The sequence below is a fragment of the Protopterus annectens genome, chromosome 4.part0 (genome assembly GCF_019279795.1).
Source record: "Protopterus annectens isolate FY-2018-M chromosome 4.part0, PAN1.0, whole genome shotgun sequence".
NCBI lineage: Eukaryota > Metazoa > Chordata > Ceratodontiformes > Protopteridae > Protopterus > Protopterus annectens.
Window position 1 is genome coordinate 1,818,118,474 of NC_056733.1, and position 14,407 is coordinate 1,818,132,880.

Consider the following 14,407-nt stretch of genomic DNA (forward strand, 5'->3'; position numbering starts at 1 on the left):
GGAGGAATAACTGAACTGCCTGTCTGGAAAGGAGCATTAGACTGAAATGAAGTAAAAGTATCAGCCCTGCGTGCTGCATAAAAATTCTGTTGCTGTCTATTTCAATAACCACACTGAAATCTATTACTGTAGTTAGGCTGGGGTTTATTATTGGATCTAAAAACAGACCCAAAACTACACCTTATTTCCCATCAAAGTGGCAACATGTCTGGATAGTCTAGGGCCAATCCCATCAAAAAGATGCTGAAATTGAGCAAAGTCAGGTAGTGACAAAACTTCAGTTGTAAGATCAGAAATTTCCAATCAGAGTTCTGCCAGTCTGTCAGTATTAGACATAATAGCCTGCATAACCTGCAACCCTGCTTCATTATAAATAGTCAATTGCTTGTTTAAATCCAATTCCCTAGTTAAACGATTAGGGAATTTCACCAGTCTTATGGAAAATGCAGGTATTCAGGTACAAGTTATCATATAAGTTTTTAAAGGTATAAAGCATCCGCTCCAGCCTGAACAGTTTAGTTATCAGAAGTCTGGACAGTTTGCTCACATTGGCCATCACTAGAAACACCTTCTGTAGATGCAACCGTGGCAGGCAGGATTGTAATGGTGATTAATGCGCAAAAAAACTGTAAAATGTGCTCAGAAGTTAATTCAGATGAGTTAGCTACCCAATTTACTGCAGTAGTTCTAGACATATTTTGTGCCTGCTTAGAAGCATTAGGGTGCCTGGACTCACCCTGCAAAGTGGCTAGTTCAGAAGAGTTAACTGCAAAAGCATTAGGCCGTCTCATTTCTCTGTTGCGATCCAGCTGCATAAATCAACTGTCTTAATTCAGTCTGCATGGTAGTAGAAGCATTAGGGTTCCCAGCTGCACCCTGAGAGTTGATGGATCCATTACAATGTTGACTGTTTTCCAAACTGTTAATACGCTGTATCAACTCCTGGGTTCTGTTGTTGCACTCAACTACAGAGTGTATGAGAGCTTCAAAACTAGAAGGTACTGAATGCTGAGATCCATAAGAATTTGGCTACTAGAGCCTAGTTCAGCCTCCTCAAAATTATCCATATAGCCTGCTCGGAAAATAAATAAATACACCACAAAGACACTGACTGAAGAAAAACTTATTAGAAGAGAAATACAAAAACATCCAAACAAAACATCTAGGCTACTTAAAAAAATAAATAAGGACATTGGAGACCAAACTTGTGTCTAGTGCTTTTGTCCGTTTATTAGTATCAGGACTTAATCAGAACTAAAGTGAAAACTCAGAAAGTAAGGCATTAAATACAGTAAAAACAAAACTTAAAAGCATGACAACAGTGCAGATTCAGAAACCCAATCAAATGAAGCAAAGTTATAAATAACAAATCAGCAATCACCTGCAAGAGACTAGGCGTGGTTAAACATACCAGCGCAGAACACTGGAAACATTTTCATTTAAACCAGGGGCAGCTTCTGTATTTAAAAAAAAGCTGCCATTTAATTCTCTAAGTTCCAAATAAGCATCACAATCACCAAAGAAATTGTCCACTTGTTCCAACACAACCAGAATTTGGAGAAGGCAGGGCATTCCAAACTATGCTTTCCCAAAGCATTATGCACATCTCCAGACCGCACTGCAGCAAGATGTTCCTTCACCCAGTCCGACAGTCTCCTGCAAGTCTTGCCAATGTAGAATGTTTTACAGACACAGAAAAACAGCAAAAGTGGAATGACCAGGTGAAGGAACATTTGTACATATTTATATGTATTTGAACAATGGTACTAGATGGTTTAAAGTGCATCACAACCAGTTTGCTTGTAGTACCTGTCAAACCAGGCATTGCAAATGATATGTATACCACTCATGCACTTACAAGTTCAAGTTTTTTGATGAAATGATTAAGAGTTTTATGAGCTGTAAATTAGTTTCAGAAATAAATCCTTTGCTAACGGCCAGTGGCTGGCTGTGGCATTTATATCCAACTTTAAATTAGACAGTTAATTCCAACCCGCTACAGACTTCAAATATTACATCAGTGGAGTCAACTGCTTGATTATCCATGTAACAGCTGTCAAACACTTCACATGCTGACAAAAAAAAAAAAAATATGATTAATCTGCATATTTCATAAGCGAGTTAAAATACACTGCCTGGAACTTCATCAAAACTGAATCTTCAAAAGAATTCCGCAATTAAGCATCAAGCGCAAGAGAAATATTTTGCTCCTGGCAAGGCGGGTATCACTAATTGTACAGCATTATCTTTTTATGACTTCAAGACCTTTGTATCAGTACAAAGAAATTTCATCTGGTATTGCAGCAATAATTATGTTTACTCAGTCAAGTAGGCTCAATACATAACACACTCCATGTGTATGTGTATTAGTGAAACATTCCTTTAAGCATGAACTTCCACTTACCCATGAGGATCTATCCAAACACCACCTTACAAAGAGGCAGAGTACATACATTTTGTACTCTTTATGCATATGTTTGTAATATACATGATTTACTTAGCGATGGACCACATTAAGGTTTTGACAAGTCTCACAACCCAAAGCAGAAAATGCTTCTGTGCCAATTACATGGAACTTAATGCAATTTATTATTCTTATACTTGCATAAAAGCACACCTTACGACCTAATGAGTTTACAATGTGACTCATGTAAAAAATACAACTTACACACACTGATGGCTTCAATGTACTCAGATTCGGAGCTCTAAATATCTGTGTCGACATTACTCACTACAACACTCCGATACATGTCAAGCAGAGTGCCTCTTTGGCCCTCTTTAAAAGTAAACTTGACGATTGGATGGGAGAAAGGAAATTCACCCCAGGGATCATGTCAGTTGCCCTGCTAGACAGGGGTCCAGGGAAGTAAATAGTGTGGGAAGAAATAGCCAGGTAATTGTTATGGCTACGCTTGTATAGGCCCTAGGGCTGATAGATCAGGTTCATAGGTTGGTACTAGGCTAAGCAACAAACTGAGGATTCATTTAAGTTTTTCTGCTCAGCTTTCCAACTAATTCACTGGTCATATACTAACATGTCTTTTTATACAATGTCATTTTTTTTTCAACTAACATGATTAAATACAGAAGAGATTTATCATGTTTAGGTTATAAAAGAGATTAGGTCAACATAATGGCACCATTCCAAAATGTATTTTACATTTGTTTCCCAGGAAAGTCCAACTGGACAGTAAACAGTATAAACATATAAATAAGATATATAATACAACATCTCAATTAGCATATCAACTCAATAGGACAATATTGGGCAATACAGCATCCACTGGAAACAATAACAAAACAACAATACTTGCAATTGGTTAAGAAGAAGGCACGTTACAATGGAATGAGGGAAGAGAATGATGTGTATAGTAAAACAGCAACTATGAGAGTTGTAGTTAGATATAAAGAGCTCAGAATTACCCATGATAAGAACAAAGCCAGTTTTCCATAAAGTGAGATTTTAGGAGCCTTTTAAACCACATCACAGTCAGAGGAAATATTGGATGGAAATTTGTTCCACAACTTAGCAACAACATTGGAGAAGAGAGATTCACCAGCTGAGTTGTTAGCTTTGGTGGCTTTTAACAATACTTTGTAACTAGAGCATAGGAATCTGACAGTGATATATGGTTGCATTATATTTTTGAGAGCAGGGATTTTATCTGGCTGGTTTAAGATCTTGTGGGCATGAATAAGTGGTTTGCAATGTAGCAACTGAGGAAATTCAAGCCAGCTAAGTTAAGTGTTGTGCAGTGATGTGACCTATGTGAGGCATTAGTAGCAAATTTGGCAATTTTATTGTAGCAGGATTCAAGTTTAGTAAATTTGGTAAAGTCAGTTTTACGGAGCTTGGTTAGTATTGGGGAGGCATACAAAACAGTTGACAGGAGGTATGTACAGGTGACAGTAGTTTTTGTGGAGCTAGATAGGAACTGCTTGTTTCTGTATAGACCACCAATTTTCTTGTGAACCTTTTTAATAGTTTGTGCAATGTGGATGTCAAATTTCAGATTCGATGCCGAACAGTTTTGTATGTTTTATTGGGGCAATGATTATTTTATTTTTGGACTCCCAAGTTGAAAATTACATGAGAAAAGGGAACTTGAGGGGTAAAAAAAAAGTAGTAATTTTGTTTTACTGGGGTTTGGCATGGAGGTGTGAGTTGGTAAGCAATGCTTCTACAGAATGGAAAGAATCTCGAGTTATGGTGTGGAGGTCTTTTAGGGAGGAGGCTGCACATATAAGGGTAGAATCATCTGCATACTGTACAACAGAGGCATGAGGAGTGGAAGTGTGAAGTTGATTGGTGAAGAGAGAGAAGAAGAGTAGAGGGCCAAGGATGGAGCCATGGGGGACCCATAAGATAACTGGCATGGGGAGTAGAGAGATGGTGTTGCCAAAGTACTGTCTGCTTACGTCAAGATAAATAGCTTTGAAACCAGTTGATAGAGCAACTAGAAAGATTTAGAGAGAATAGGACTTCAGTTTGTTATGATATACCATATCAAAGGCTTTAGACAAATCTACAAATATGGCAGATACGAATTGTTCTTGAATTCTAAAATCATTAACTGTGTTAGTAAAAGGTGAGTAGGGCTGTGGTGGTTTTTGTCCCTATCACAGTACCATGTTGTGTGTTAAGATAGTAATTTGTGGGTGTGAATGTAATCCACGAGTTGAGTATGAATGACTCTAGGATTTTAGATAAGGGAGATCGAATGACAATCGGATGATATTAAGTTCAATGGAATTGTCTCCTTTATGTATTGGAATAATGTGGGAGATCTTCCAGATAACAGGTACTGTGCTCTCAGATATGGATCTATTAAGGAGTATTGCTACAGGATATGCTATTCCTTCAGCGGCAAGATATTCCGCAGGGAGATTATCCACAGCTAGGGTAGTACGTTTACATTCATGCAGTAATTTTTTTATGGTATCTACAAATGCTGGTTGTAATGAAATGTAAATTGGTTGTGGGTATTTTGGCTGTGTTGCTGAGCTTGGGAGAAACTGGGGCAAGGTTACTGGACCTGTTTTAGGAACTGGCGAGAGCCAAGACAGTTTCTGTAAAGTAATTATTAAACTGAGTTGCTACGTTATCAGAGTCGCTGTTTGAGTTTGGAGTGGAGGTTGTTGTTTTACCTGGTGATGGTATATTTTTGACTGCAGCCCAAACCTTTTGGGACTTCTTGAGTTTTTTTTCGGAATGTTACGGTAGTAAATTTTGTCTAGTTTTATAAGGTTTTTTGGCTTTGTTTCGAAGTTCTAGGAATATTTCTTTAGTAGTTTGGGTTTTAAATTTAAGATATTGTTCCCGGGCTGTGTCTCTAGATTTAAGAAGGGATCTACGCTCTTTACTCAGCCAGGAGGCATAACTGGCCTTAACTCTGATGGTTCTGGGGGGAGCATGACAGTTTTAAACATAGACAAGTAGTGTTAAAGGAGTTAACAGCAATCTTTTATAAGTTGTTTGAGTGAGCCCCAGTTACAATATTTTAGGGCAGTGATGTTAGCCAGAACCCAGTCTAGGATAGATTGGCGTTTGGTAAAATTGCCAGTTCTAGTAATGAATGTAATAAGCTGGGTGAACCCATGTAGGTCAATATGAGATCTTTGGTTCTGAGGAGAGCAATTTATCCAAATCAATACTGAAGTCACCCATCAGGACTGTTTTGTGTGGGAGGGAAGTACAGAACCATTGTAGTAGGTCTTCTAATGGTGGGATATTGCTCACTGGAGGTATATTAACCAGCATTGATGCATTTTTTGGGTTGATTTTTAATTTGCTAAAGATCAGTTCTGAATTTCCAAAATCAGGGATGTTTAGATCTTTAAAAAAAATAGCCCCCCCCCTTTTTAATTAACCTGCCCTTACATAGTATATTATATCCGGCAGATACAATTTCGTTGGAGGGTTGTAGCAAAGACTCTGTTAGTATTCTAAATGTCTGAAAAGTGAAGATTTGTTTTTAATATGTAGTTGGGAAGAGCTGGCCATGTCTCTAGAGTTAAGGGATCTACGCTCTTTACTCAGCCAGGGGGCATAACTGGCCTTAACTCTGATGGTTCTGGGGGGAGCATGACAGTTTTAAATATAGACAAGTAGTGTTAAAGGAGTTAACAGCACCTTCTAGAGAAAGTTGTTTTGAGCGAGTCACAGTTACAACATTTTAGGGCAATGATGAATCTACGTGGGTTGAAGTCTTTGGTTTCCAATAGTGCAGTATGTGATCTTGTTGTTGTGGAATATACTGGTATGTATAAGGAAAGCAGGTATGTGGTCACTCTGACCATCAGGAAGACAACCTGCTAGAGATAAAGGAGGGATTGTTAACCAGAACCCAGTCTAAGATAGGTTGGTGTTTGGTAAAATTTGAAGTTGCCCATCAGGACTGTTTTGTGTGGGAGGGAAGTACAGAACCATTGTAGTACGTCTTCTAATGGTGGGATATTGCTCACTGGAGGTATATAACCCAGCAATGATGTTTATGTATTTTTTGGGTTGATTTTTAATTTGCTAAAGATCAGTTCTGAATTTCCAAAGTCAGGGATGTTTAGATCCATGTAGTCTAGTGTTGGATCTTTAACAATAGCTACTCCCCCTCCCATTTTAGTTAACCTGTCCTTACATAGTATATTATATCCGGGAGATACAATTTTTTTGTTGTTATTGGTGAGTTGTAGCCAAGTCTATGCAAGTACTACAATGTCAGGAGACTAGAGGGAAAGTAAAGCATATATATATCTCAAGATCTTTATTAATACTTCTTACATTCATATTAAGTAGAAGTGAAGATTTGTTTTTAATATGTAGTTGGGAAGAGTTGGCCGTGATAGGGCAATTAACTGCGTTTCGTAGCAGGATGGGGCCAGGATTAGGGTGAATGTCACCAGATTGGCATAACTGCTTTAAGAGGCGTCATAGTAGTTTGGAAAATTTGTACTGTAAGTTGGTATTTTTTAGATAGGTATGGGAAGCGTTTGGTAAGGGTTAGAATTTATTTGCATAATAGTCTAGGTAGCTGGTACAGAACAGACTAGGAGCAATGGCAAAGTTTAAAGGGTTGTCTGGGTGGCGTACTGAAGGTTTGCAGGGATGGTTATTGGCTGATAGGTGTAGGCAATTATAAGAGGGGAGATAGAAGTGGTAGTGATGTGCAGGGGTGATAATCTAGAGTTTCCTATACGGTTGTAATAAAGAAGTAAAAAGAATAGACAGCGTGTACAGATAATGCAATAAGTTAGGATAGTGGGTAGCAAGTATTACCAATTAAGTAAATAATGGTCAACCTTACTGGAAAAAACTTGGATGAATTAAAGAATGGATTGGTTATCAAACTGTCTAGGAGGCTACACGGTGATGCTAAATGGGTGGAGTCAGTTAAAAGATTGATTTAGAAGATAGCCCTGAGTAACTACTGGGTTGTAATTGGGGGTTATGTAGGGGTGGATAATATTGCTTATGGACAATGACTGCTATTGGCTAATGTGATGTGGGTGAGGCAGTGAAGTATAAATGTAATTGATGGGGTGTGCCCATGTGCAGTGAGTCTGGGATTTCTGCTTTCAATAGACTCTGTTCTTGGTAGTCCCCTCAAAAAAAGTGTACCCAGTCACATACTGCTTGCTGAGCACAACACCAACCATATGGGGAGGTGGCTGGAAACTGGTCTACTTCAGAAGACTGAAAAAACAAAGAAGACCGAATCCCAAAAAGACTAAAAATTCTAAATTTTGAATGATAGAATTTGCCTCTTCTCCACTGTTGTGCGATCTTGGAGTTGGTATATATAGTTAGCAAAGGGTGTGGGAGGTGCAGCTCCCCACGAGGGGTGCAGGGAACCTTGCCCCCTTGCATTAAAAATGCATTCAGTATTTTGAATTTTCAGTCTTTTTGGATTCAGTCTTTTAGTTTGTCAGTCTTCTGAAGTAGACCTGATTGGAAACATATGATGCAACCAAGCAGCAGTATAAAAATATTGCCAACCCCCTTCCCAAAAAAATTTAATTTGTTTAACTTGGTAGTGTATCGGTGTACAATAACCTTAAGATTGTGTTCTCAAAGAATCCAATATTTATTTTTATTTATCATCTTTTGTTTACTGAGAATGTGTGACTGGGTACAAATCCCATTTTCATCAGAAGCCCAGGGAGAACAGCTCCCCATTAAATACATATTTACAATGAACAATAAAAATTAAACACTGCAAGCATTACTCTGCAAGTAGTATTAAGATAAATAGTAAAGACATTTATCATATACTTTTATAAGTCATACCATTTTACGCAAGTCAAACACGTTAACATGTAATAGCTAGAGACACAAGAGCAATGACAGGTTCAGTATGTGTGTATTGACACTGACGTACGACGTGACTAGAGCAGTAACAGAAAATAGAGGAGGGAGTATAAGCAGAAACAGAGCAAGAAAGACACAAGTAGAAAGAGTTCCGATATTGCAAAGGTTGAGATAACAGTAGATAAGCAAGATAATGAGGTGGGTAAGGAGGGGATATAGGTTATTTGTAGTAGTACTGGGGATGAAAGAAAGAAAGGGATAAGAAAGTTGAAAGTCAGGATAATTGATAAAGCTACTGGCAATGGAACAGAAACAGAATTATTATTTCCACCCCTTTTTAATCAATAATATTTCACACAGGTGAGCAAAGGCATCCTTGCTAGTACATTTACCATGAATATCTAGCAACCATAGTATCCCATTTGGCCAGTGCTCGCATTTGTGCTGGGAGGGGCTTTTAGCTCCAAAGTAGGCTATTATTTTTTCATAAAAACTTTGCCTTTCTGTAGACCAAACTAAACTTTAGATTCCTGACAGTTCAGGATCATCATTACACAGTAATTGCTCAGGATATTTTAGAGCTGGACACCTGGCTAACCCTGCCTTAAACATCTTGTATAACTAATGTTATATCAGCAGCATATTTAACACGTGTCAGTTTGCAAAGCCAGGAACTCGTTTTTGTTTCATGAATAACAAATTTTATTGTTGTGATTAGACTGGTCATGATTAACTTGGGTGATTTACAATGTGCAGGATTATTCTTAGCCAGAAATTTAAATAAGTTATGGAGGCTTCCAAGAGGACAGACCAAGAGATCCTTCCAAACAGACATATCCTAGAGTTAAAAGTCCCTGTATGGCTTCTATCTTGGCAGCTTTATCATACATTGGGAAGATTTGGACTCCTAGGCCACACTGTATAATAGTAAAGTTATCAGATCCCAGCTAAGTCTAGGATTTTCACCTTCTCAAATAAATGTGGGCAATGACTTCCTTAAATTAATATGGAAAGGGACTGGAAATAATAGAATAAGACCATGGGAAACAGAGTTAGAGGCTAAATAAACCTGCCCATTTAACTGCTTAACTTTATGCAATGATATGCTAAAGGAAAGTGTAATAAAGGTCTGGTATAAAATTTGGAGATTCAGTGCAAAGTACATAAAGTAATTAGGACTACTCAAAAATGGAAATTTGTTTTTCATACTCAAACTAGGGGTAAAGTTTATAAGTTTCAGTTTTGGAAATGTTAACTTGGAAGTTTTTATTAGGCTGTGCGAACAAATCTTTTTGGTCTCGAACAGCCAGAGACAGAAGGATTTTAAGCCACTTGGTAAAAATGGACATGACTGAACTAGATCAGCAGTTGGTAATAAGGGCAGCAAATAACAGACATGATTTAGAAATGAAATAGTCTCTTATGACTAATATGTTAGGTTTAGTGTTTAGCCTTATGGGCTTGACAGGCGAGACACTGATGCATGAGCTATTGTGTGTATTGTGTTCTGGGCTTGACAGGCGAGACACTGATGCATGAGCTATTGTGTGTATTGTGTTCTGCAGAGAAAGTATTGTGTAGCGAGCTTGTATTTGGGGAGGTCTCTCTCTAGTGTTTTAAGTTTATGGAGGGGATCTCAGACTATGTAGGTATGTGTGATGTGGGTTTCATTGGAGTAGGTGGTGAGGTGTGCATGCTGACAACCCGCTCAGTGTCATGTATTGACTGGTAGATTCAGGTGCGGTGTAGAGAATTCCATAATTTGGCTGATTTGAGAATAGGGCTTTACTGTGCTAGTTTTGTTTACTGTGAGAATGTTTCTGTCTGCAGATCTTAGACTTCATAGGCATGAGTAGGGAACAAGTTCCTTGAGGGATGGGCAACTCTCAGGATGGAAGATGATAGTGTGTGTGTGAATTTAAGTTGGTAGAGACGAATATTAGGTAGCTCGAGCCAATTTAATTTATGTACAGCAATACAATGGTGGGTTTGGTGGGGAAGGTTGGCTGCGAAATGGGCTATTTTGTTGTAGCAAGTTTCCAATTTGGTTAAGTCTGATTTTTTTAAGTTGGTAAAGAGGGGGGAAAGCATACAGGAGTGTAGAAAGGAGGAAGGTTCTGGATATGGCTAGTCTGGTATTGTCAGTGAGGAATGGCTCGCTTCTGTACAGTGAGCAAAGTTTGATGTGAACTTTAATTGTGGTGGCTGTGTATTGGTAAAATCTGAGTTTGTCGTCAATTGTCACTCCAAACAGTTTTGTATGCTCATCTGGTTGGATGACTGTTTGCTGAGAGAATGGTGAAAGGAGGGGTGGTTGGTGATGGTTTGCTACTGACAAATAGCATTAACTGTGTCGTTTTGGGGTTGAGGATTAGTTGTGATTTGCTTAGATGTGTTTCTAGATCATTAAAAGCTTGTTGGGCTACTATATGGATGTCTGGTAAGGTATCTGCTGAGCAGATTAAAGTTGAATCATCCACATACTGAACTACTTTAGCATGTGTTGTGGATGAGGCTACATCCATTAGGGAAGATGGTGAAAAGAAGGAGTCCTAATATCGACCCTTGGGGGACTCCAACAGAGACAGACAGAAGTGGTGAGAGTCCAGGTTTCCATTGTACTGCTTGTCTGTCAGAAAGACAGCTTAGGAACTAGGAGAGAGAAGTCTTTGATGGGGAGTACTAAGGAGTTTCTGATGGGAAACAGGTGTTGGAATGCTTTCGACATGTCTAAGAAGACTGATGCTACTTGCTGGTTTGAATTTCTCAGTTGGTTGATGGTGTCAGAGAAATTAAACAAGACTGTGCTGGTACTATGTTTTGCTCTGAAACCATGTTGAGAGGGCAGAGATAACAGGTATTGTAACAATTGAGTGTGGATACATTTTTCCAGCATTTTCACATGGGGGGTGACTATGGGTCTGTAATTGTGTAATTCTGCTGATGTTCCTCCTTTATGCAGAGGGGTGATATAGGAAATTTTCCATAATTTTGGGACATATTGTTCTGCTACAGACCTATTTACCAGAATGGAGATTATGGCATCAGCTGGCAGTCTGAGGTACTCATTGGGGAGTTGTCAGCTGCCAAGGAAGGTCTCATCTTTTTCAGCATTGTTATGGTGTTACTTGGGGCAGGTTTGCGGTCCTGCTTTTAACTGTGAAATTTCTAGTCTGACTAGAAGAGGTGGAGGGAATTGAGATTTACACAAGTAAGGGGCATACATTCAATAAGCCCTCTAGTTATGGATGCCCAAAGTGGGATATCAGGCCATCCAGCAAATTTATTTGTTATAAACAATAGATAGTGCATTTTCATATATTCAGAAGATCCTTTAATTTGTCCTTGTTCATAGGTGTGTACTAGGCTAATGGCCCTGGAGCTTTTATATGCCTAACCCATAGGATTACCCTGGCATCATGCCACCAGACCTTAGTTCCCAGTGCCTCCATCGAGTAGAGCCACTGGAATGATCCCTGGGGTGAATTTTCTATTTCTCATCCACAATTCTCTTGAACTGTGGCCAGTAAGGTGTCTCCCAAACTTCTTTATCTACCAAGCAGGCTTCAGCCAAGTCCAGGACTAAAACTGGCTATCAAAACACCATTAGATAATCATATTATTTCAAAAGAAGCTCGTTAGTGTTTTTCTCTGATCTGCAGCTAAAAAGATATCTGGAGATGAACACCTGCTCGCTGGAGAACAAGACAAATGAGAGTGAATGGTACAGCCTGGTGCACCAAACAGTCAGGTAGAAGGGGAAAGAGTTTAGAATGCAAAGGAAAGCCTGACAGCTGAAATAAGAGTCAGCAGGCAAAAGGCTGAAGTACAGATTCAGAATTAGAAAGTCCTCCTCAGAGTCATTGATACTCAATTAAAATCAGACATCACAAAGGTTTGGTGCCTCAGAGCAAACATAACTAAGAATCAAATAATAACATAAGAAATGGTCCAAAGCTGTAAATAACATTATCACATACATGGCAACAGTTATCAAAAACACAAGAGTCACCAGAACTAATTCAATTAAATATATCCCGACCTAACTTAAGTAACATGTTTTAACTGTGGAAATTGCACATATGACTATCCACCATAGTGTACAGGCATTTTAACTGTGGCAATTACACATAAGACTATCCACCATAGTGTACAGGCACGGAAATCAATTATGCATTACTTTAACGTATTCAAAAATATATAAATTAGGAGACGTGCACAACTTAAAAATATTGCATAGGTTTAAGAAAGGGAGGGGCGAGACACAAATGACTATTCTGTCGACAGCACGTTTCTGACTTCTGCAGCTTTCCGCAGATAAAAAAAAATAGTGTCACTAAAAGTGTATCCCTTAAACACATAATTTACAACTCAACATGTGGCCAGAGTCATTAAAAAAATCCCAGAGAGATAAACAGATCATGACGCTGTATTTCTTCCGGAAAACAAACATCACTAAACATGTGAAAACCGTTAGCTTGCACTTAAACACAAAAAGCAGTTACTGTACCGAATAAGACATTATTATTATTGTTGCTGCTACTTTTAATACACAGCCACTTTACACACTTTCATCAAGCAACTTAAAAAAATACAACGGAAAATACACTTTTACTAAAAAGGCATGACTTTACGCCACAATTTGCAATACTTAATGTCAGATGACAACCTCACCATTTCACACTGTGTGTTAAACCCCGCTCTCGACATAACCACACAATGCTTAAAAGCTGCTTTTTGATTTCTTTTAGATCTCCAAATACACCGCTTGTGACCGCCATCTTTCAACAATATAACCCTGACCAATCAATGGCTCGTGACGTAGCCCTAACTAGCCCACTCATGACGACAATGAGCACACCCCTTAGAGACCTTTTGAAAACTTCCGTTTTTGTTTCGTATCTTGTACACGTCTGTAAGAGGCTGGAGCGCCGTCTAGAAACAGTGTTTATATTTATTGTACTGTATATGCGTAATATTCTTGTACTGTACTTGTCCTGCGTGGTCCTCTATCACAGGAGGTTTAATGTATAATACAGTGAAAAGTCTAGCTTGGCTGGTTTTTTTCTTGCAGTTTGTCTTTGTGACCTTTTTACCTTGCTGGTTTGGTTTTCTAGCATTACATACATTTTCTGAAGTGGGCGAAGGCTATAACTCTTGAGTACTATCAACATTTATTAAATGCAGTTCACCACCGTTTTTCCAACAGTCACCAGTTTTAAGAGGAATTAAAAGGGGCAGACTTAAAATATGAAAAAACAAAATTTACAGCAGCTTCCAAATAAAACTTGAAATCCACAAAATGAAGCAGCTTTTCAGGCAAAACAATAAAGCCCTGAGCAGGACAAGCTTAGAAAATTGTGAAAAAACCCACGGACGGCTCAGCACCCTTCAGTTCACTTTATTCCACAGAAACATTCGTGGGTTTTTCACAATTTTCTAAACTTACCCTGCTCAGGGCTTTATTGTTTTGCCTGAAAAGCTGCTTCATTTTGTGGATTACAAGACTTAAAATATGAGATAAAATCAGGGACATATGAGAGGTATGAAGATAATGTTCCACATTTTGGAGATAGAAAGTTGACAGCTATGTATTAATTCACATTCTCTTGATCTATCAGTGTCTCACGTTAATAGTGCTAATATTTTATAAGTGCCACTGATTGTCCCCAATTTCTGGATTTGTCACTGATTCTGTTGAGATCTGTCTCAGAATGGCTGGGAGCTATGACTACCTCCAGTATAATGTGGAACACATACAGACAACTTACCAACAACTTCAATTAGGAAACTCATAGAATGTTTAAAAATTTTACTCTATACTTACAAATATTCTGTTGATGGGCTAATACAGTTCAGTATTATTTACCAAAGGTTTTAGTAAAAAAGAGCTCTTATGAGTGAATGAGGAACATGGATTTTTAAGACCCAAAATAAGGAAGATTCCTCATAATGAGGTACACTTAGGTGATGTGTTTAACTGCTGCTACGATGACTGTAACTGAATTTCCAGGTGCATCATTCATTTTATATGCTATGGTCTCTTGCGTACATTTCAATTTCTTTCCTCAAGATCAGGGACAGAGCCAGAAATAACAGGGA

At 38.5% G+C, this 14,407-nt stretch overlaps 1 protein-coding gene across 1 annotated transcript in view; it reads right to left on the minus strand.

Moving 5' to 3' along the window:
* The window catches only part of CDC23 (cell division cycle 23), a gene marked incomplete in the record, with an annotated part of 1,734,005 nt that extends 1,720,843 nt beyond the window's left edge, over nt 1-13,162 (minus strand). The window contains 1 exon segment of the mRNA XM_044069509.1: nt 12,980-13,162. Within this exon segment, the coding sequence (XP_043925444.1) occupies nt 12,980-13,086 (107 nt within the window).
* Nucleotides 13,163-14,407: the final 1,245 nt, after the last annotated feature.